This window comes from Calypte anna, chromosome 8, assembly GCF_003957555.1.
Source record: "Calypte anna isolate BGI_N300 chromosome 8, bCalAnn1_v1.p, whole genome shotgun sequence".
Taxonomy (NCBI): Eukaryota; Metazoa; Chordata; class Aves; order Apodiformes; family Trochilidae; genus Calypte; species Calypte anna.
Genome location: NC_044254.1, coordinates 20,786,186 through 20,806,954, shown reverse-complemented (window position 1 = coordinate 20,806,954; position 20,769 = coordinate 20,786,186). Strand labels below are relative to the sequence as shown.

Sequence of the window (20,769 nt, the reverse complement as noted above, 5' to 3'; positions counted from 1 at the left end):
GCACATCACTCCCCGCAATCTCTCCTGCACCTGCAACACAATAACCTGTGCCACATCATCAGAAGACAGTCCTTCTCCTGCTTGCCTTTTCCAGTGCAATCAAGACAAATTTACCATCCCCTGCCTGCCCCCTCATTTGGGGGATATGGTTTTATTAGGGACAGGCAACAAGAAAGTGTAGGGTTCTCAATACTTCTTTGTGCCACCAGAGATCCAGGACTGTTTCTGAAAACAGTCACATGCTGTGACAGCAGTCCCTCCCCAGTTCTAGCCCTTGCATCCCTGCTCTTCTCTCTTACAGGTCCTCCCACAGCCTCCAGTGCTCCAGCACCCCACACCAATGTCCTGAGCCATGCTGAGTTTTGCAAGCCATGAGTATTGAGTATTTTCCATTTTCCCTGCAGGTAGCTGCTCCTGCTTTTTTTTCTGCACTGTTAATATATTTAGGTATAAAGGTGGTGTCTCATGGGACAGAAGAGCAGTTTGTTTCTCATCCTAGTGTCATGAACAGTGAGACAGTCGCTGGTGACAACACAGACCACTGCAAATTCATTTAACATAAATCATCTGTTTTCATACATCTGCAGCATCTTGGGCTAATTATCTCTCTTGAGGGGTGAATGAGGGGAAGGGGGCAGAGAGAAGAGGAAGATCACACAAGGTACACCTCTGAAATGCTGGGTGTTTTTAACTCTTTGAAATTCACAGAAATTCCTCAGAAGGCAAAGTATTTCTCTTCAAAGAGCTGACAGCTCCTGGGAATTACTGATGAGAAGCCAGCACCCCCTAAAGCTGCCCCAAGCCATCCTGCTTTGCTCCTGGGGGAGCCACCCACCTCCCTCGGGGGCTCATAAAGATAAAATTACCTTTCTGGTCAAGGTCAAATGCACAAGGAAGGCTGCTCATGTTGAGCAAAGAAGAGGGAGCTTCAGGGAAACTTAAGAAACTTGTATGTAGAATAAAACAGCTGCTGTAGCCAGGCCCTCAAAGAGCAGGTATTTGCTGGGCCACGGGCTTTGGACCACAAGGGAGGTAAGAGGTGGAGCACCTCTGCTCTATGGGGACATCCACAGTCCCTACCACAGGCATTTCCCCAAGGTACCAGTATGAGCAACACCACGACACTACCAGCCCCTTCACGATTAGCAGAGACTCTCTGGACTGTGATTGCACAAACCACAAGAGGAGGGCAGGGCTGGGACCCTCCTCAATGAGCAGCACTCTCAGCTGTGGCACAGGTGGGAAGCTGAGGTCTCCTTGCACTGACTGCTGCCATATCCCCACCACCCACCACACAGGATTACTGAGCTCAAGATAATGTACTTCAGCAGACAACCACAAGCTAGTCTGCATCCACAGCCACAGAACAAGCAACATACCAATGCTGGTAGCATTTTTAAAAGCCTAGTTTGGGCATCCAGGCTTCTGACTGCAGGACACATCTAATAGGTGCTACTTCAGGACTGGCAAGGCCTGGTCTCCCACTCTAACGTTTGAGAAGAAGCCCTTAAAGGATGGTGCTTTCTCATTGCTTCCTAGAGTTAACAGACTTGTTTCAAGCTAACCATTAGAGTAACAGGTTGCTTCTTTTAACCACACGTGGACAAGCCCCCATGGAGTTGAATTTCCTGAGTTGTACTGATCTGTGTGGATTCCTTCTGTCAAAGAATATATGCAGAGACATTAGCTTAGACACCAAAGCTGGCTCACCCTGTTCTCTCTCCCATAGCATCTCCTAACCTCATTAGAAATCCAAGGGAAATATCTTTCCATTTAGCTGCTTCTCAGAATCTCTTCTTGCCAACTCAGAAAAGGGAAGGATGTTTAGGAGGCTCAGGTGTAATCTGCCATCTAGCAGACACAGCAAAGATAGTGAGATGGGGAAAGGAAAGGGCACCTTTTAGACACAGAGGTAAGAAGTCATCCCCAGCAAAAGCGCTTATTCCAAACTCAGCTACTTTCCTCTGGCATTTTTCAAGCCAAATTGGAGGCTTGAATTAAAATGCCTTCTCCTGCTCTGCTGCTCACTCTTATCCTTGCCCATTCTGGAAAAACATAGACCACACTACAAACTGAAGGCAGAAAAAGAGTTACCACAATGCCTTTCTTTAACAATTAGATTTAAAAGGTGTTTTAGTTCTCCATTTCTTGCCTCCAACCACCTTCCCCATTCAGCTCTTTACTCTCACACATGCCCTTTCCTTCCTCAAACTCCTTCGTTCAACAACAACAAAAAAGCAACGAAAAGAAGAGAACCCACAGGAAAACATGTGCTGTCCTCCTCCATCCTCCTTAATTCCTCCCCCAGCTTTGCCTCTCTGCAGCCCTCTTTTAAAGCAGCCCGGACAGTGCTGCACACCGGGGTCAAGGTATTTGAAAGGCTGAATTCAGCTTTCCATGAACTCTGCTAGAAAAAACTCTTTGGAAAGACTCTACCTGCATCAGCTCGGGGTCTTTCTGCTTTCTGCACTAAGGCTTTATTGGCTTCCTTTCAAGCTGGTAGGCAACAGGCCCAGAGACCTGGGGGGCAGAGTGGGTCAGCAGGGGCGCAAATGAGACATTCAGCCACACCCAGCCCTTGCCTGGAGAAATCGGGAGAATGGGATAGAACGAGAGGAGCAGCAGCAGCATCTGATGCTGTCTCTCTCCAGTGCTCCTGAGGATGCTGGTGTGAGGAGCTGAGCATCCACAGCACCATGGCTCTTTGCAAGCAGCGTAGTGAAGGGGAAACAACCCCTGCCCTCCTCCTCTCCCCCAGTCCCTTGCTCAGCTTAATAAAATAAACTCCATAAGGCAGGAGCTGCAAAAGAGAGAGGAGCCCCCTCCATTCTCCTGAGTGTTAAGCCTCTTAGAATGGAAAGAGAGACAGACAGACAGGCAGACTGACTCTACCAAGCAGCTTAGAGAGGCCTCAAGAAGAGATTGGACTGTGACTGGGAAAGCCTTATGGATTTCAGCTCCCATCTTCTCCCAGCCATCCTCCCTGCATGAACACCCAGGCTGGACATCCTCTGCCCCTGCCTCCTCCCCCTTTTCTGCTTTTTGGGATGGTTCTTTTTTCACCCAGGACTGGTATGGTACACTGCCAGTGGCAGAGCAGCTGCCCTGGGGAGAGAGGCTTCCTTGGCAAAGACATGATCATCCTTCCAGCAGTGAGTTTCCCAACCTCCTGCCACTTGCTGGGGCAACCACAGCCACCATGGGTACCTGGATCACCAGAGGATAGGACGGAGGAACAGGACAGCATCACCACTCATGATCTGACCAGCTTGACCCAGCACCATCAACCCAGTCCTTTGGGCCCACTGTCTCCAGAAAGGAGCTTTCTGGATGCAGGAAAGAATTGCTCACTCCTCTTTTTATTCATTCTTTCTTTTAAATGACACTTCAGGATGCCAACTCTCTGAGACCTCTGCCCCAGTACTTCAGCAAGTTTCTCTTTCACTCTGTTAAATCAGTGGGTGGCCTGGAGGAGCAGAGCTACAACTGCTGCTCCTGGAGAGCCACATCCCCCCTGCTCTGCCGCATTGGGTACACAAGGGCTACAAGCTCCCTGTCAGCTCATTCAGACCTCTCACTGATGTGTTGCAGTGTCCAGAGGCAGGCTGCCATAGAGGCCTCAGGAGCCAGGGCCCTCCTCCAGCCCCAGATGTGAGCTGCAGCACCCACCAGGAGCAGAACCCATGGGGTCTAAAGGACTCACACTAGGACAGAGCTGAAGCTGTATGTGCACTGGAGAAACCCTTGCACCATCACTTTTGTTGTCTCCCTCAGCATCTTCCAGCTTCCAGGAAAGGAAATAGCAGTTCATCTAACTGCAAAATGTCATGGTTTTGCAATCAAGTAGCTGGAACTATCCAGAATAGGATGTAGGAATATGAAGCCACTTAAAAGGAGAGACCCCAAAAGGAGCAACTGAGCCACCCTGGACCAGCACATAAATATCTTCTTAGTGAATCAGCCTGCTAACAGCATCTTCATCTGCCAACAAAAGACTGGTCCCCACCAAGGAGCCCTTTCTCTTCCTAGCAGAGCAGGAAGCAGGTACCTGTCACCCTGACAGCCATGGTGTAAAGAGTGATGGCACTACCAGGAACAGGAGAAAACAGAATAAATGCTATCACCAGAAGAGATCTCAACTCCTACAAAGAACAACCTCTGGAAACAGAGCAAGGTTCTTGGCATGGCTTCTGCACACCTGGGAGGGCAGAAATTACCCACAGGACATCTCCAGCCCTCCATACATCAGCTCAGGGAAACGTGATACCCAGAAGCACAAGCCGAAGATGCGGCAGGCAGAAGTTTGCTAAAGATACACACGGTAAAAGCTGTTCAGGCAAGCTGTGCCAACAGCTTCATTCTTCATGTAAGAGAGCTCCCTCTAGGTTAAACACTCGGGTATTTCAGAAGCCATTCCTCCGTTTGGAGCCCTCGCTCTGCCCTGATACCTTTCTCTGAGGTTCTGTCAGTCGGCAAGCCTGCAGGCACCCCAGAAAACGTGGGGTTTGCTTTTCTGCCTGCATCCTGGCCTTCTGGCTGCAGGCGTCGGGTGCCCACGGCTCTGTCTGTTACCTGTGCACACGCGTGTGATTCGTGTGCCCTGCCACGTGCCCCCAGACTACAGGTCCTCAGCATCTCACCTGTCAGAGCTACTCCAACATGGTCAGCTGGAGCCACACCAGGAGAGGAGCAGATACTCAACTTCTCCAGCCCCCAAACCTAATCTTTAACTTGCTTCGAAACGTGTATTAATTATTCCACAAGCTGAGTGGGGGAGTTCAGCAGAGGCTTTGAAATTCACTAAACTAGAAAAATCAGATGGAAAAGACTTAATGCTGGAAAATACAGGACTTTTCCCTGCAGTGGGATCCCAGGAGCTCTGAGCAAACTAGTTTTAAACCTTGAAGTCTTTACTACAACTTCCTGTTTTATTTTATTTTGCCTAGACTGGTATTTACTAATAAATATGCAGCTCGCTGTGTTCAGAACAGCAGGTAGCTCCCATTTAACAGCTGTATATAACCAACTGCAATATTCAACACCCTTACTCTGCTATGCTGTATAATACTCACAATAAAACACACACGGTATTAGCAAGTGTGTCCATGCTTCTATTCTGGGACATGACACACATTAAGAAACAAACTCAGAACATAGAAAAGAATTTACCATTTACACACACAAAAAAAGATGTGTTGGGATTTTTCAGTAAGTTCTACCATAATACAGTGTGATTTTTATATCTTGTCCTGCTCTCTTTGTCTGCTGATTTAATATGTCTTTTCTCTCTATAACCATAAACCTATAGGTTGTATATAGATTTTTTTAAAACATAATATAATGGTGCCAGTGTGTATTTATAGAACTTTACCATAGAAATGTAAGAATTGTCAGAATGACTCAGTCCAAGGGCCATCCAGGCCAATATCCTGTCTCCAACAGTTTTTCCCATTAATATGGATTAGGCAGACAATACAGTTTACTATAACCTCATTTTACGACCATGTTAGTGTTAATATACTGCCTTGTGTGTAAATGCTTATAGAGCACAGTGGACAGGGAAAGAGCATCGTCACCACAGGGAGGGAAACTGAGGCAGGGTAGATGGAGATTATTTATGTAAAACCTATTTTATTTATACATATATAACCTGATGGAGACTATATGTAATAAGGAGCCAGTAAGCCCGGATAGCCAGGTGCCTGGATAGCACCACCACCCACTCTAGCACTTGCATCCTGCCACACAGCTCTTCCAAGAAGCAAAAAGTGGGCCACAAGTCTCTGGGATGCTCCCTGGGAAGAGTTAATGGTGGAAGTCTCAAGCCTGAGCGCTGCAGGTGTCTGCTTTTAATTCTTTGCGGATCTTCTCCCAAACAGCCCAAGGATTTCCACCCTCCCTCCTCCTTTACAAATGAGTGTTTAGCATAAGAAGAGAGGCAAGAGGAGCCAGGGCAGCAGGGAGATCTTCTACAGCCTTTTCTAGCAACCTGAGCAGGCGGGAAAAGGCAGCTGGCTGGAGCCCAGCAAAGAGCAGGGACCATGGGACGAGGCTTTTCACATCTGGTTAAGTACTGCTAAACCCTCCGACGAAGCTGCCTAATTATTACAACACTTCTGCTGAAAAATTAACGTGCTTGGCCGGCTGCACTGGGGCAAAAGGGTAGGAAAGCAGCTGTCAGGATGCAGACAGTGATGGGAGCACCAAGAAAAGAAGGTTTGCGGCACAAGAGCACAAGAGAAGGGAAGGGAAGCTCTGCCCGCAGGGATCCTACTGAGAAAACTGCCTCCTGCCTGCTTTTTGTGCTGCACGGCCCCAGGAGAGGACAGTGCCAGCAAGAGTTTTTACTCGAGCAAGGGCAGCCCTTGCAAATAGAGATGCCTGCCAGCGTCCCCAAAAGTTTATGGTCATCCTGAGGACTCAACAGCAGTAACAGAAACCGAGGGTGCTGGGCTCCTGCCTGCCCAAACTCTGCTCACCTCTCCTACTTGCTGTTCTCTCATTTTGGTAACATTCCTCAAAATCTGAGCGTGGCAACTTATTTCTTAGATCTCTATAGACCCTATAGGTACCACTGGGGCAGCATCACTCATATGCACATCTCCTGAAATAAAAAAAACCAAACCCTATCTAAAAAGGGCTGCAGAAAAGGATATCAGGAGCTCCTGAATTCTGCCTTCCCCAAGGCAGCTGTCTCCATGTCAGGTTATTGCAAGCATGCTGGTGGGCAGGCCTCTTTCTGCTACCCGCTGTGGTGGTGTTTAATCTCTCTAGACAAAAAGGTGGGCTTATTTCCCAAGAGGTGTCCAAGTACACCCAGAGAGCTCAGCAAAAGCAGCAGCCTGCTGGGTGCCTTTTACCCACAGACATTTGATGAAATTAATGACACAAAAGTAAGTATAAAGGCTAAGACAAATAGAACTGGCAACAACTTGAACCTTTGGCCTGTCCTTTGAAAGACTCTGGCAAGTCTCAAATCTTCTTTGATCTGCTCACTAAAAGGGGATGACTGTCCCACAATTATTTTCCAAGCATTTGTTGGCAAGTTTGGTAGGAGGAAAAAAGGCATTTCACTGAAGCTGTTAGTACAAAAGCTCGGCTTCAGCCAAGGCCTGGACTCCACTTCAAATTATAATATTTTAAGTACCTGAAAATAAAATATTTTTGTCAGCTGCTGAGAATTAAGAAGTAGCTTCGACCTTTCAGAGAGGGGAACCCTGCAGAGAGCGGCGAGCCTCAGAGAGTTAGTTGCAAAACAAGCTTTCCCCAAGCCATTCAACCTGTCTAGCACACACACAGCCTCCCTCTGCACTCCTGGCTCCTTGCAAGCTGCCCAGAGACTTCTGTGGCCCAACAGGCTCTCCTGCACCCAGCAGCTGCTTCCCAGTTGGGATGTGTGCTAAGGAAAGACACTGGAGCAGCCACTTCACTATAAATTGGATGCTATGAGTAAAATGAGCATCTCTGAGAGGAGCAGCAAATGGCGTGGCAGGGCTTCCTACTACAAGCTGCCAGTCCCACTCCTGCATCGCTTAATGGTGCTCTTTTGTGACATACCATGCACAATCCAAGGAATTTTATCCACAAGGATTAAAAATACTCACTTTGATTTCATAACATCTGAATACAACCAAGCACCTGGATGGATGTACCAGTCACCTCTCAGACCTCTGAGCCACAGTGAGTACTGTTCATGCTCCAGTGAGGGAAGAAAGTAACCCATACAAAGCAGATAATCTCTGGCTTTCCAGCAGAGCTCAAAGAGTTAAATCCCTCTCCCTTCCCCCCAATCTTTCTGCCTTTGGCCTTTAGATCAGCCCCGGTTGCCAATGAGGACTCATCGAAACACGAGGCTGGGCCTGTCAGGAAGGAACCAGCGCGTCCAGAGTTTTGTTGTTCTAAAGACTTTTTTTTTTTTTTTTTTTTTTATTTTACTGCTCAGGAAGGAAGCCAAAGCCTGCGCTTCAACTCCAAGAATGTCGATTACTCATCCTTCCCTGCATTATTTCTTTTATCTCTTACTTTTATCTACCTTACTCTAAATTTTTCACCCCCTTTTTTCTCTACTGTTCCTAGCCACTGCATTCAGCTGTTCATCCTAAGTTTCATTTAAAAAAAAAAAAAAAAAAAAAAAGGTATCTGGCAACTGTTTCTTCAGAGTAAAATCCTAATAATAATGTTTATTAAACAAGCCTCCATCCCTTCCCCCACACTGCCTTTTCAATCCTGTTTGTAACATCTGGGTACCACTGTTCTAACCACTGCCCTCGGACCTCAGCAAGCTCTGAAACGTGAACACAGCCACCGCCATCGGGAGGCTGTGCTACACGAATATTGCAACCCCTGCTTTAAAGACGGGCAATGAGAAATGACTCTGCTTGTCCCAAGGTCATAGAGTCCACAGCACAAGCACAACCTACGCTCAGGGCTTTGCCCAGGCAGCCCTTCCCTCTTCCTGCCCTGCGTGGCTGAAAGGAGAAGGCAGACAGCTCTGCCAGTTAATGTGCCCTTCATCTTTAGTACCTCCACACCAGCTACAAACATGCAACAAAAGTGAAATAATTGGCATGTGATGAGCTGATGACACATTTCCTTAGCTGCAAAAAACGTGGGTCCTGGATCACCCAAACGTCAGTGAGCCACCTGAGTACATAGCAGAAGACTATCAGCAAGTGGTGTCTAACTGCCTTCTCCTCCCAGGATCTGCAAAATCCATCACAACCACCCCGGGATTTCCTTTTCTTCTTTGCCCAGGTGCAGCTAACAACCCCAACACAACTGGCAGCATCTGGGAGAACACAACCCCAGCTGTTTCTCATTGACACCATAAACCCTTCCCCAACTTCTCCCTGGGTGGGTGCCCGAGTGGGAGATGCATGATTGTAGGAGCTTGGGTTGTAACAGAGTCCTGAAGAGCTGACCAAAAGTGAGCTTTCTTTTCTTTCTTTTCTTTTTCTTTTTCTATTATCTTTTCTTTTCTTTTCTTTCTTTTCTTTTTTTTCTTCTTTTTTCTTTTTCTTTTCTTTTCTTTTCTTTTCTTTTCTTTTCCTTTTCTTTTCTTTTCTTTTTCTTTTCTTTTCTTTTCTTTTCTTTTCTTTTCTTTCTTTTTTCCTTCTTTTCTTTTCTTTTCTTTTCCTTTTCTCTTTTCTTTTCCTTTTCTCTTTTCTTTTTTCCTTTTTCTTTTTCTTTTCTTTTCTTTTCTTTTCTCTTTTCTTTTCTTTTTCCTTTTTTCTTTTCTTTTCTTTTCTTTTCTTTCTTTTCCTTTTCTTCCTTTCTTTTCCTTTCTTTTCCTTTCTTTTCCTTTCTTTTCTTTTTCCTAATTTAATATCTCTTCTTCCCTGAGATGTGCCCTAAACATGGGGCCTGATCTGGACCACACCAAACACAGTTTCTGCAAGCTACAACACCCACGACATCTCAGTTACACGTAAGTGAGGCCAGCCCCAGTTCTCCCCACCCAGCTCTGTCTTGCTCTAAAACAATCCTTCCCTGTTTCACAGTTAACCGTGTTGTTTTCATTTTAAGAGGGGAAAATAATGAGATGGCTGTGAACATTACTTCTGGCTAGTGGAGACGAGAGAAGAGATCTGCAAAATTTCACAGCCTAGTTTTTTCCAGTATATCCAGTCCTGATCCAAATACATCCATTATTTCAGTCCTGGACCCAGCATGGGACTGGACAAAACACATTGTCCAAAATTAAGATAGAAATTAATTTGTAGCATGTTTCTACTTCATGTTCTCTCAAAAGACTTCTTCCTAACATTAAATTTCTGTTCTGCAGACTCCCTTTTCCTCTCCACATTGAATCTCCAGACAACTTCAGCACAGCTTTCCTGAACAGATTAGCCCCAAATCCTGAGTGGAGGCAGGCTGCTGATCACCATGCCTTTTCTGTAACCAGAACACCTCTTGGAGAGCAAACACTTCTGCAAATGAACCTAAATGTGCAGAGAGGAAGGAGAAGCACATATGGTGGTAACCAGCCCCAGGACCAGAGACCTCAGAGGCAACACCAGCAGTCTGCAACAGGGCTGTGCACTGAGCAAAGGGCAAAACCTGAGGGTGAAGAAGCAGAGTTGTAAGAGTTTAAGCTGCTTGTTCTCCTTCTTCTCATGTCTAAGGGGCACCTCCTGATGTATGAATCCACTCAGGCCTGGCAACTTTTTGATTAGGACCATTAAGTTCCTCTGCTTGTGCTCTGGCGCAGGGTTACCCAGGTCACTGATTGCTCCTTCATCTCCCCAGGAAAAAAAAATAAAAAATGCCAGTGCTCCTTGAGGAGGCTGAAGTCGTGCTCCAGAGGAAAAAGCCATCACCCTAGCTAAGGACTTTGCTAGAGGCTCACCCTCCAAACCTACAGCACTGGTTGCAAGGAGGAAAACAAACAGGAGAAGAAAGAGATCTGCTGCAGCCCTCCTGATGGTGCAGCAGGGTTGTGCCTAAGATTCCCTCTGACCCACTTTGATACCTGACAACCCAAGATGGCACTTCTCACCCCCTCCACAGCCTTGCAAGATCAACCCACACAGCAAAACAGAGACAAGGAGGCAAGGTTCCCTCTAGCCTGCATGGGCCAAAGGTTGGCCTGGGTGCGGAGTGGCTCTGCTACGGCACAGCCAGGACACCCTGATAAAGGTTTTCGATTCACCCAGCACCGAGGTGCAGCAGGGTGCCTGGGTGCCATTTGTGCCCCCAGCCCTCCTCCGCCCTGCATCACGTCCAGCACAGAAGAGGGGCTTGGGTGGAGGCCCTGGTAGGGAATTTTGTGGTATCATCGCTCCAAAGAGGACTGGGACAGAAAACTAAAAATAATATGAAATGTTGCAATGAAGACTGGAGAAGAAGGAAGAGCTTTTATCTGGTCTTTTCCCATCCCTGCAATCCACCTGCCAAAAGCAGGCTCTCTGCAATGAGGGATTATTATCCTATTCCTCCTCATAGCGAGGGAATGTTACAGAGACCAGACAGTTTCCACCATACCTAAATGGTTTGCCAAGTTGTTCCCCTAAAAGCCAACAGGGAAACAATATCAAAATCAGATTAAAAGGTTGAGTAATTTTTAATTAAGAATATCTTAATTTGAAACAAAGTATCAAAAAAGAAAGCGTCATCAGGGCAGTCCTCCGAGTTTCAATTTTTGCTCTGCCTACAAAAGCAGCCCAGCCAGCCAGCAACCTGCATCTGGGAGCATCCTGCTGCCTGTACCCTGCTCCGGGCTGCAGCATCACAAATTTGCAAAGCACAGGCAAAGGCTGCAGGACTGAACACAGGAAAAAGCTCAGGCATAAAGCTCTTTGTATCTTTCCAGTTAAAATCTTTATTTCACTCTGGCAAGAGCCAGTTACTAGAACTGGTGCTGCTAGGGAAAAGCAAGGACAAAAATTTCCAGCTCTTCCTTTTAGGGGTAGCCAGAGACACTTAGAGCCTTCCTTTTCCCACTGCAAGACAGCCTGGTATTTTTTTTAAGAAAAAAGTACAAAACACATTCTTGTCTAACAATTTGGTGAGAAAGCAGGTATCATCCTCAAGCTACCAGAAGTTAAAAGGTTTTAAAAATACCAGTTGGATTCCTCAAGTGAGGAAAAATACCTAATGGAAGCCATCCCACAACCTGAACTCAAAGAACAGTTTTTGCTTGTCACCAGGACTCCTGCCCCATGTTATCCATGTTTAAAACAGTAAAACTGCCTTTGCCTCACTCCCTCCCAACACTGCTTTTCTTGTTCTTCTGTTGCTCTGGGTACTGCTTCCAATTCAAGACACCACAAATGGTGGAAGGAGAAGATAAGTGATGGGAAAACCACCCATCTTAATCAAACAACCACCATCCACATTTTTAAAAAGACAAGACAAAAGAAGAGGGCAGACACAGGCAGCACTGAAATCCATGGTACTTTTTCCAGCCAGAGCCTTCAGTGTCTTAAGGGGTGGGTCCCAATGAAGGGCTGTCCATCTGGCCAATACACATCTTAGCAGCAACAGGAAAATACTTCATCACTAAGACATGAAGAAAACTAAATTCAGAGTGATTAATTTGCCCTGAAATATCTCTAACTGCAAGTTTATACACCAAGGATCGCTCAGGTCAGCAAAGCCAGGCAGGCAACAGGTAAGGTTGCATAAAGTGGAAAAGACACATTTACATATGACAGGTGTAAATCTGCAAAAAATACACATGCCCTTTTTCAGAAGGATGCTGTATAGGGAATCTGATCCCACATTAAATTTCCCAGATAGAAATCCATTATTCCTGAAGAATTTAAATTGCTGTGCATAGGCTGAAAAACGTCCTCAGAAGTCCTCAAATCTGCTATTCCATTCTGAAGAAGAGAGGTGAAAAATTCATAGGCCTATCAGGCAAAACTGATGTGATCGAAGACCACCAGTGACATGAATCGTGGGATAAAATTGTCACAATTTTGCTTTCAGTGGCTGCTTCTCTTGGAATGCGGTATTAAAGAAAGCAACTTTTGCCCCCACTATGAATTTGCATTAGAATCCATAATAAAAATAAGCTTAATATTATACAAATGGGTACAGTTCTGCTATGGTGCTCCTGATGCAGATTAAGGTTAGGCAGATTTTAGATGACAGTTATTTAACCCTCAATCTAACACCATGTAAGCACAAATGGAATTTATTTTATAGCTGCAGATATTAGCCAGAAAAAAAAAGAGAGATGAGAGGAAATTCTTACAGTCTCACGTAAAATATAATTATGTCCTGTTTTTCTGCCCTTGGAAGGGCAAACAAAAAGGGAAAAATGAAATCTGCTGGTAGCATTTAATAAGACTTGTTTAAATGATATCAAACAAATAACAACCGCAACAATTTACGAACACCTTCACTTTTTTTTTTTATTTATTTTTCCATGGAGGAATTCCAGAAACTCTAAACTCTAAGATGTTGCCTTGAACACTTTCAGTCCTACAGAGCAAGGTTAGGCCCATGCCTTCCTTAAAGACCTTCAAATTATCAAAAGAAAAAGAAGAAAAAATATCACAGAGGCACCAATGCTTATTCTCTCTGTCCTAAAAACGCCCACCTGCTCCCCCTGCTTCTCCCCAATTCCTTACCACAACTGGCCCCGATCAACCAGGAAACTCTTGCTAACTCCTGAATTTTTCAAGTTAGCAAGTAAAATAATAAAGCAATGTTTTACTGTCAGAGATCCTGGCCTCACAAAGTGCACTTTGGTCATTTCCTTTAATAACTGTAGTTTAGCGGTAATGATTTATAATAGTTCATAATATTCTACTAACTGTACTATATTAATAATACTAATACTTTGCCCTTGCCTAGTGTCTTCTGTCAGAAGATATCAAAGCGGCATATGCCGCCGTGAGGGAAGTATGGATATATCCCCGTTGGGGATCAGGAAACTGTGACTCCAAGCCGTTCCAAGGTCAGGATCCCCGATCCCCAGCACAGCACAGCAGCCACCACGTCTGCCTTCGCATCTCCTGCCGCAGTTTTTGTGACAGCAGTTGAGTCTGATCGATGGGGCTGAAGATTTAATGTGATTAAATCTTTCTAGAAAGGGAGGTTTGGCTAGTGGTTTGGGGGCCATGGTTTTGATGGGAACTACTGAAGTGAGATGGGGAGTTTGCCCTGCAAATTGTGTAATAAATACCTCACACGTCCAGCATTCCAGACACAGGGAGCAAAAGGGGAATGATAAATATTTATTGTGCCCGTGCCCATCCTCTCCGGCGGGAGATGGGTAAATATGACATTTAGGTGCTTGCTCGGCACTTCCAGGATGTCAGGGCACTTACGAGCCCTGACACCAAACTCTCAGCAAAGGTCTAAAAAGGAAGAGAAAGAACATGAGGCATCTCTGGCACAGCTGAAGCGACAGGAAAGCTGGCCGGGTGGCAGCGGCTGCACGGGGAAAACATTTTGGAGGAGAAAACAGCCCCAGCCTCTGCCTCAAACGATCAATTAAAAGCCATCCTTCTGCCCGGTGAGGACAGCAAATGAGGGCTGAAGCAGAACAGCCACCCGGCCGGGCTCTTGCATGACAATTGATAGGAAGGGGAGGCCGGAGGGGCATCGGGGGAGGCAGCCCCGTCCCTCCTCTCACCATGGTGATTAGGTATTCTGAGCGTGCCAGAATAGCCCCAAATAACAGAAAGAGAAACATAAACTGGAGACCGGCAGATCCAAGCAGGCCAGATGGCCCCGCAGCCGGCAAGGGCTGCTCCCATGCAGCCCTTCCTCACTTTAACTGTTCAAACATTTCTTTATCCCCGACAAGACAATTAAGCTGAACAGCACGGAAAGGAGTCTCGGCAACAGTTTGCAAAAAGAGCGGGAAGGTTGTTGCCCAGAAAAACAGAAAAAGGAGGTGATGGCTGCGTGCTCCTTCCTACACAAAGCACCTTGCTCCACAAGGATGGTTCATTTTTTGGTGGCGAGACAGGGAATGGATCCAATGGTTTTCATCTCTGCCACTGCCACCTGCCTGCCCACCCTTCAGAAAATCCACTGCTGCCTCTCCACTCCTCCTAGAATCACGCCAGGCACGGCACGACAGAAAGCAAACGTTCCACTTGATTTATTTCATTATTTCATAAGCAATGTTAAGCTTGCAATTTCTCATGGTCATGGCTGATTTTTATTAGCAACAAAGTGTCACTTCACGTTAGACCCACCCAAATTTTGCCAGCTTTGGAAGTGGCGCATCTCAGCAGGATGAGTGAGAGCAATGGATATGTGTATGGGTGCATTCCCTCTCCAACCCATTGTTCTGCCCAAAACATAAGAAAAAACCTTCTTACCGCCACTACATACATGTGCACACAGAGAAATCTCTACAGGTCCCAACGCGCAAAACAAAGCCCAAGATGCCCATGTCTGACCTGATGAGTAGCAACAGATAGTCCCTGGTCTGATTTCCAAAGCACTATTTATTCAGGAAGTCAAGCTGTGGCCATCATCACCTGAAGTGAAATTTACATTTGATAATAAGGAGCCATTTGTTCCAAAAGGAAAACTAACTCCATTAGTTTTCCGAGAAAAGTTCTTTAAAGCCCTTAAGTGGAAGAAAGAACTCACTAACCTAGCACACAATCTGCAGGGGAAAAAATGCTTGGAGGACAAAGGGGCTGTGTCCAAATAACCAAGATTAAATATGATTATGAAAAATAATAATCAAAGAAATGTTAACAGAACCACCTCCACTTTACACACCAGTCCCAAGGGATGAGGGAGGATCCCAGCCTGCTCACCAACTTAGTTGCTCACCCCCAGTAAGCACCAGGGTGAGAGTCATCAGCAGTTTCAGGTAAACTGAGGCTGGGAGAGCCCAGCTCTGTCCAGAAGATGGAAACCTAACCGGTGGCCAGGGTGTCTAGGGTCACCTGCAGCCCAACATCTCAGCCCAACAGAAACAGGAATCCATCTTCTGCGGTCCCAGAGAGCCTGAGGTGCAGGCCTATCTTTCTATCTCTTTGCCAAGACAACCCATTTCAGCATGGACTTCTGCCTATCTTTTTGTGGGAAAGCAATGCCATGGTGACTGGGTACAGAAGGCCACTGGGACAGATTTTATCAGAAGTAAAGAATAAAACCAGAGATATTCTTTTATTTTATTTTTTTTCCTTTTAATTCTGCTTTTAAAGCAGGGCCATAGATCTCTTTTGCAGAAAGGACCATGCCATTTATTTTCCACTCCTTCTAGGAATCCCAGCTATTGTATGCTTATTAAAGGAAACCCATAAAAATATGTCTCCTAGTGTCTTTAACACATGCTTTACAAGAAGCTCCTAAACTTGAACAAATGGCATTATTTTTTTCAGGAACCACCTAAGGCAATGGGCCCAACCAGTATATGGCACATCTGCTTCTCCCTGGAAAGGCTCCACTTTTCTATATGCCCCCTGTATGCTCCATTGCTCTGGATCTCCTAAGCACCTGCATTTTACAGCATGAAATAACTCACTCAGACTCAGACATCTCAGCCCAATTTGCAGAATAACAAGGAGCATAATCCCAGCCAGATGCTCTCCTTCATGGGATGCACAGGTATAGGCACTGCCAGCAAGCAAAACCCTGCTTCAAAAGTAAGGAAAGGTTTACCCAAAAAGACTGAGCAACCTCTACTGCACATACACGTATTTTATGGGGCCAGGTGCCAATATGGATTAGACCAGCACATATTCCAAATAATTTTATTGAATTATGCATATTTCCTCCACTGGTGACAGGATGAGATTTTGCTCCCATGACCCAGGGGACTGAATAGAGCAACTCCCCAACAGTCCTTGAGAAGCAAATACCTCACTTTGGATTCTCATTTTGCTGCAAAATATCTCAAGCATAAACCAAATTTTTCAGGGAAATTAAAACTCAATGCATCAAATTCGTTTTTCTTTCAGAACAAAAGAAAAGAAAAAAAAAGCAACCAAGTTTCTTAGAAAATCACCATTTAAGCTATGGAGTAAAGCAAATATTTTATGAGCTATTAGAAAAATGTTCTTGTGCAGCGGTACAGAAGACTATGCAGTCCAATCAGAGTCATCCACCTTCCATGTAACACAGACACTTTCAGGAATCTGAAAAATACAACTAAAAGATTGAGATCTGCAAGTCTGAAAAGCACCCGTCACACATGTAAAGGTGTTGCTGATCTGAGAAAAATTTACAGTTTTTCCTTGCTGCTATAGAACAGCCGTATTACATATTTTTGCCTAGGAGCTACAGCCACCTACCTGCGACAGATTCTCCATCAGGAGCACCAGAAGTAAGTTCTTACAAAGGGTTATATGCAACAATTACACAAGGAATCCACAAAACTTCTCAGAGACCAGTGATAACAGACATACACATGTACCCCCCCCCGAAGTATGCATTTATATAGAAACTCTAAAAATATGCTCACAAATGGATATGCAGAACACCATCACAATTATATCTGTAAACTGTGATCTCTCAAATTCCTCATTGTGGAAGTTTTTCTTTTCTAATGGTCAACACCAAAGATCATTAGGATCCTCTAAAAAGCTCCACTGCTCACTCTCTCGGCCTCCAGCAAACACACCCATACGTGTGTGTGCACATGCCAAATAAATTTGCCGTGTTAATGGAGCGAAGTTTCCATGGTGCAGTATCTATATGTGAGGGGAATATGATGCAGAGGCAACAGACATATGTAGTGTACACTGTCCTGATAATTACAGAAGAATTTTATTGTTGATGAAATACCAGGGATGTTGCATTTGCTCTGCTCTATCATGCAGCCAAGTGTCTTAAAGAAATTTAATAATAGGAGTATGAAAAAAACAAAACAAAACACCCTTCACTTCTTTCCAGGGTCTCAAAGCTGCCCGCAAAGTTTTTATTTGGCTTCCTTTCCCTGGCAAGTCTGCTGCAGCAGGGCCATCAGTGGGGAGAGTTCAGTGTCCCTGTGCCTGCCCTCCACACATGCCTGTGCAAAGCCCCATCTGCTCCCAGGAAGGAGAGGATCCACGTTGGACACATGCTGTTGGCAAAGGCAAGGCATGGTGGTGGAGGTGGATGTGTCTGTTTGTCCACAGCTGTGCTCCATGTGGTCTAATTCATTTAACAGATTTACTTCTTTAAATGAGGTATCTGACAGGATTTTGCTAGCAAGATCCATAGCAGCTGATGTGCTCTAAATTCATTAGGCTAGTGGACCTCCTCCTCTCCTGCTATGTCCTGGAGTCTTCTTTCAAGCAAGGTTTATTTCCACAGCCAGGTTATATTGATAAGAGAAAGAGCATTGACAAAGATGTCTCTAAGCCTTGTCATCTCACCTGCCTCCCCCTCAGGATAATTATATTACAGGCTTACACACTTACACATCATCCATACGCGTTCCCACCTATAGCTGCTTCTCCCATGGACCCCAAAGATGGGAGAGGGGATGCTGAAAAATGAATGGAGATTTTGGCACAAAAAGTAGCATGGTTGAGGTGAATCAGAAGGAGAGCGGGGAGACAGACGAGATCACATTCATAGCATGAGGAATACATGGCTCCTGCCTTCAGTGGGAATTGTCCTACCCTCGCAAACGCCGGCATAAAAGACACACTCAAAGCATAATTCAAAACTAAAGAGCAATGGATTTACAAGGCAGGTTGATTTTATGATGACTTTTATTGAAAAGGTATGCTGGGTTTAGGTAGATGCCTTTTAGCACTGGTAAGTTAGCACAGTGCCTAATTCAAGGAGACAGCCTGAGGAAGCAGCGCCGACAGGGGAGAGAGAGCCACAATGTCTCTATTACTCTCCTCGGCATCATAAAGGGGAGAAGAAAAATCACATCTGAAAGGGAGAGGAAGGAGGAATGCAGCAGGTTTTTGTTGAAAATAAATATAGTAATAATAATAACAACAATATTGAAATTGTTTTCTAGGAAAAGAGTTTAACAGAACAAAGGAGCCCATGTGAAAAGCAAACCACTGGATCCCTAGTCTACACATCTGGCTTTACAAGAAAACTCTAATTCTAAATTAGTGCTCTGCTTCAGGATACCACTCTCTGCTGCCCTCACACCACCACCCCCCACCATGGATCATCTCCCAGCTCCGCAAAGCTGGAAGCCTGCCCTACCCAAAGGACATATCTGCCTTCTGTGTGGGCAATACCACAAGGGACAAGGTGACAGGAAGGCAGGGAGCTACAGTTGAGAGCATGTGGACTGGATTCCTTCAATCCAGGCACCAATCTGAGGAAGGGCACATCACCTTTCAGTAGGCACAAAAGGGGGAAACACGCCGAGAAAGCATACGATGCAACAGCTCACTGAATTGTGAGAACAGATTTGGGTTTATGTCTCCAAGAGGGAATTCAGTGGCCAGAAACATTCTTAAGTCAACCAGAGGAAAAGGCAGTTTTTCCCTAACCTGAGGCACAAATCCTAAAGCATTTGCTTTAAGAAAGGTGTGCATAAAGAAAAGGTCAGAAATAAATACCCAAAGAAGCAGGGGGTATGTGTTTGCTGCAGGCTTTGGGAAAGTTTCTGGCTGCATACTCCAGCTGTAGCCCTGCTTACACACATGCCTGTATCAGCAGCTATAGCCTCCTGCTAGGGCACAGACAGCTTTCTGCATGGTCAACATTGTCTTTCCAGCTGTGCGCTGGAAGACAAGTTTCCTTCAAGAACACCTCACCTTAAAATCTGTCAATGTCTGTTTAGAGGAGACAGTGCTGGGTGGTTGAGCTCGGCAGGCAGGAGAGGCTGGCTTTCCTCTGCCTTCAGTAAGAACCACAACACTGTGGGACAATCACCTGTTGAGCATCTCAACAAGGCACAACTAAAGAAGAGCCAACAAGTCAGCGGAGGTACTTACATCTGTCACTTCGGTCTTCAGGACTGGATGAGGTCTCCCGGTCAGAAATGAGGCCAGAGACAGCAAAGATCTTCTTCCTGTATCATCAACTTTAAGGGAGCCAGGGGAGCTGGAGGGGAGCTGTGCGCCAAACTCATACTCCTTCCCATCAGCATCCGAGAAGCGCAGATGGGGTGAGTCAGTGTCATGGCAGTTTTTCAGGCGCTTGGCCGGCGTGAAGGCCGACTGGTAGCTCTCCCGGTCTTCAGTAGATGCAAAGGGGCGGAAAGCCCCAACGCCACTGTGGTTCAGCATACTGATTGGGGTGCAGTCCAGGTTGGGAGGTGCAAACTGGGGATGGAGGTGAAGCAAGGATGGAGGAAAGTCACGGTTTGCAAACGCTCCCGGCCCCCCCTTGCCGGTGATACATGGAGGCAAAAGTATATGAGCCGTTGGTGAAGGGAATGTGCACGTCCTTGTCTGCTGACACGGGGACCCCAAAAGGCCTCGGCTGCTGGCAGGGAATGGAAGCATCACGGCTGGCTTCAGCAGTGGAGGCAAGAACCATCAGTGCTGGGGAGGCTAGGGGGTTGGGGAGGTAGGGTGAGTTCTCCATCTTGAACGCTGCCCGGTGTAAGTCCATCGGAGTCTCTTTCCTCAGCAGGATCACCAGTGGAATGATCTTCCCTGGAAGGAAAGCAAAGCAATGCCTGGGAACGGAGCAGGGAAAATTACTGGAGCATCATCACCCTCCAAAGGCTGCAAGGAAACAGAAAAGAAAAGAAAGGACAAGCGGTTAGGTTTCTGCACTCATTTCCCTGGGATGCTCCAGCAGCAGGGTGGCCACATGTGTTACAACCCACCGGCCGGAGATGCACCACTGTTCTCATTCAAGAAAATCAATAGACAACTTCACACACTAGTGGAATCAGCTCTGGCCCTCCAGGTTAAAGGGTATAATCCAGCGCAGACGAATGAAAGGCAAACCAAACATAATAATGTGCTGATTTAATAACCCACTAATAAACAAGGTTTGGTCTAAAATTAAGATAGTAACTCCAAATTGTAATTGGAATTTTATATGGCAAAAGAGGCATGTACATATAATTGCAATAAACTTTAGAAAGACCACACATACACACACCACTGTTTTCTTGTGGAGGTGTGTGTGTGGAACCAACATAAAAATACCTATTGTACACAGTTACCTGAAAAAGCCAGCATACGTGGCTACAGTGTACATGATACTAAAGACATATAAAAAGACATGTATTTTCTCTCACTCTTACAGTACATATGAATAGGTAATACTTGCACACATAGTGCTTCATATAATATATATTTATATATACATACACACCATTGGAATGTGATTATGTATGGGTGAGGGTGTGTGTGATGTACAAATACCCACGCGTGCACACGCAGTCCCTGTTAGACGAAGGAAAAAATTTCCCCAGTAAAATGC

General features: G+C 45.7%; 1 protein-coding gene across 1 annotated transcript in view; it reads right to left on the bottom strand.

Annotated features, from left to right (window-relative positions):
- The window catches only part of RNF220 (ring finger protein 220), a 217,029-nt gene extending 197,056 nt beyond the window's left edge, over window positions 1-19,973 (bottom strand). The window contains 3 exon segments of the mRNA XM_030455208.1: window positions 19,323-19,397; window positions 19,400-19,710; window positions 19,712-19,973. Of these exon segments, the coding sequence (XP_030311068.1) occupies window positions 19,323-19,397; window positions 19,400-19,710; window positions 19,712-19,944 (619 nt within the window). The 5' untranslated portion in view covers window positions 19,945-19,973.
- Window positions 19,974-20,769: the final 796 nt, after the last annotated feature.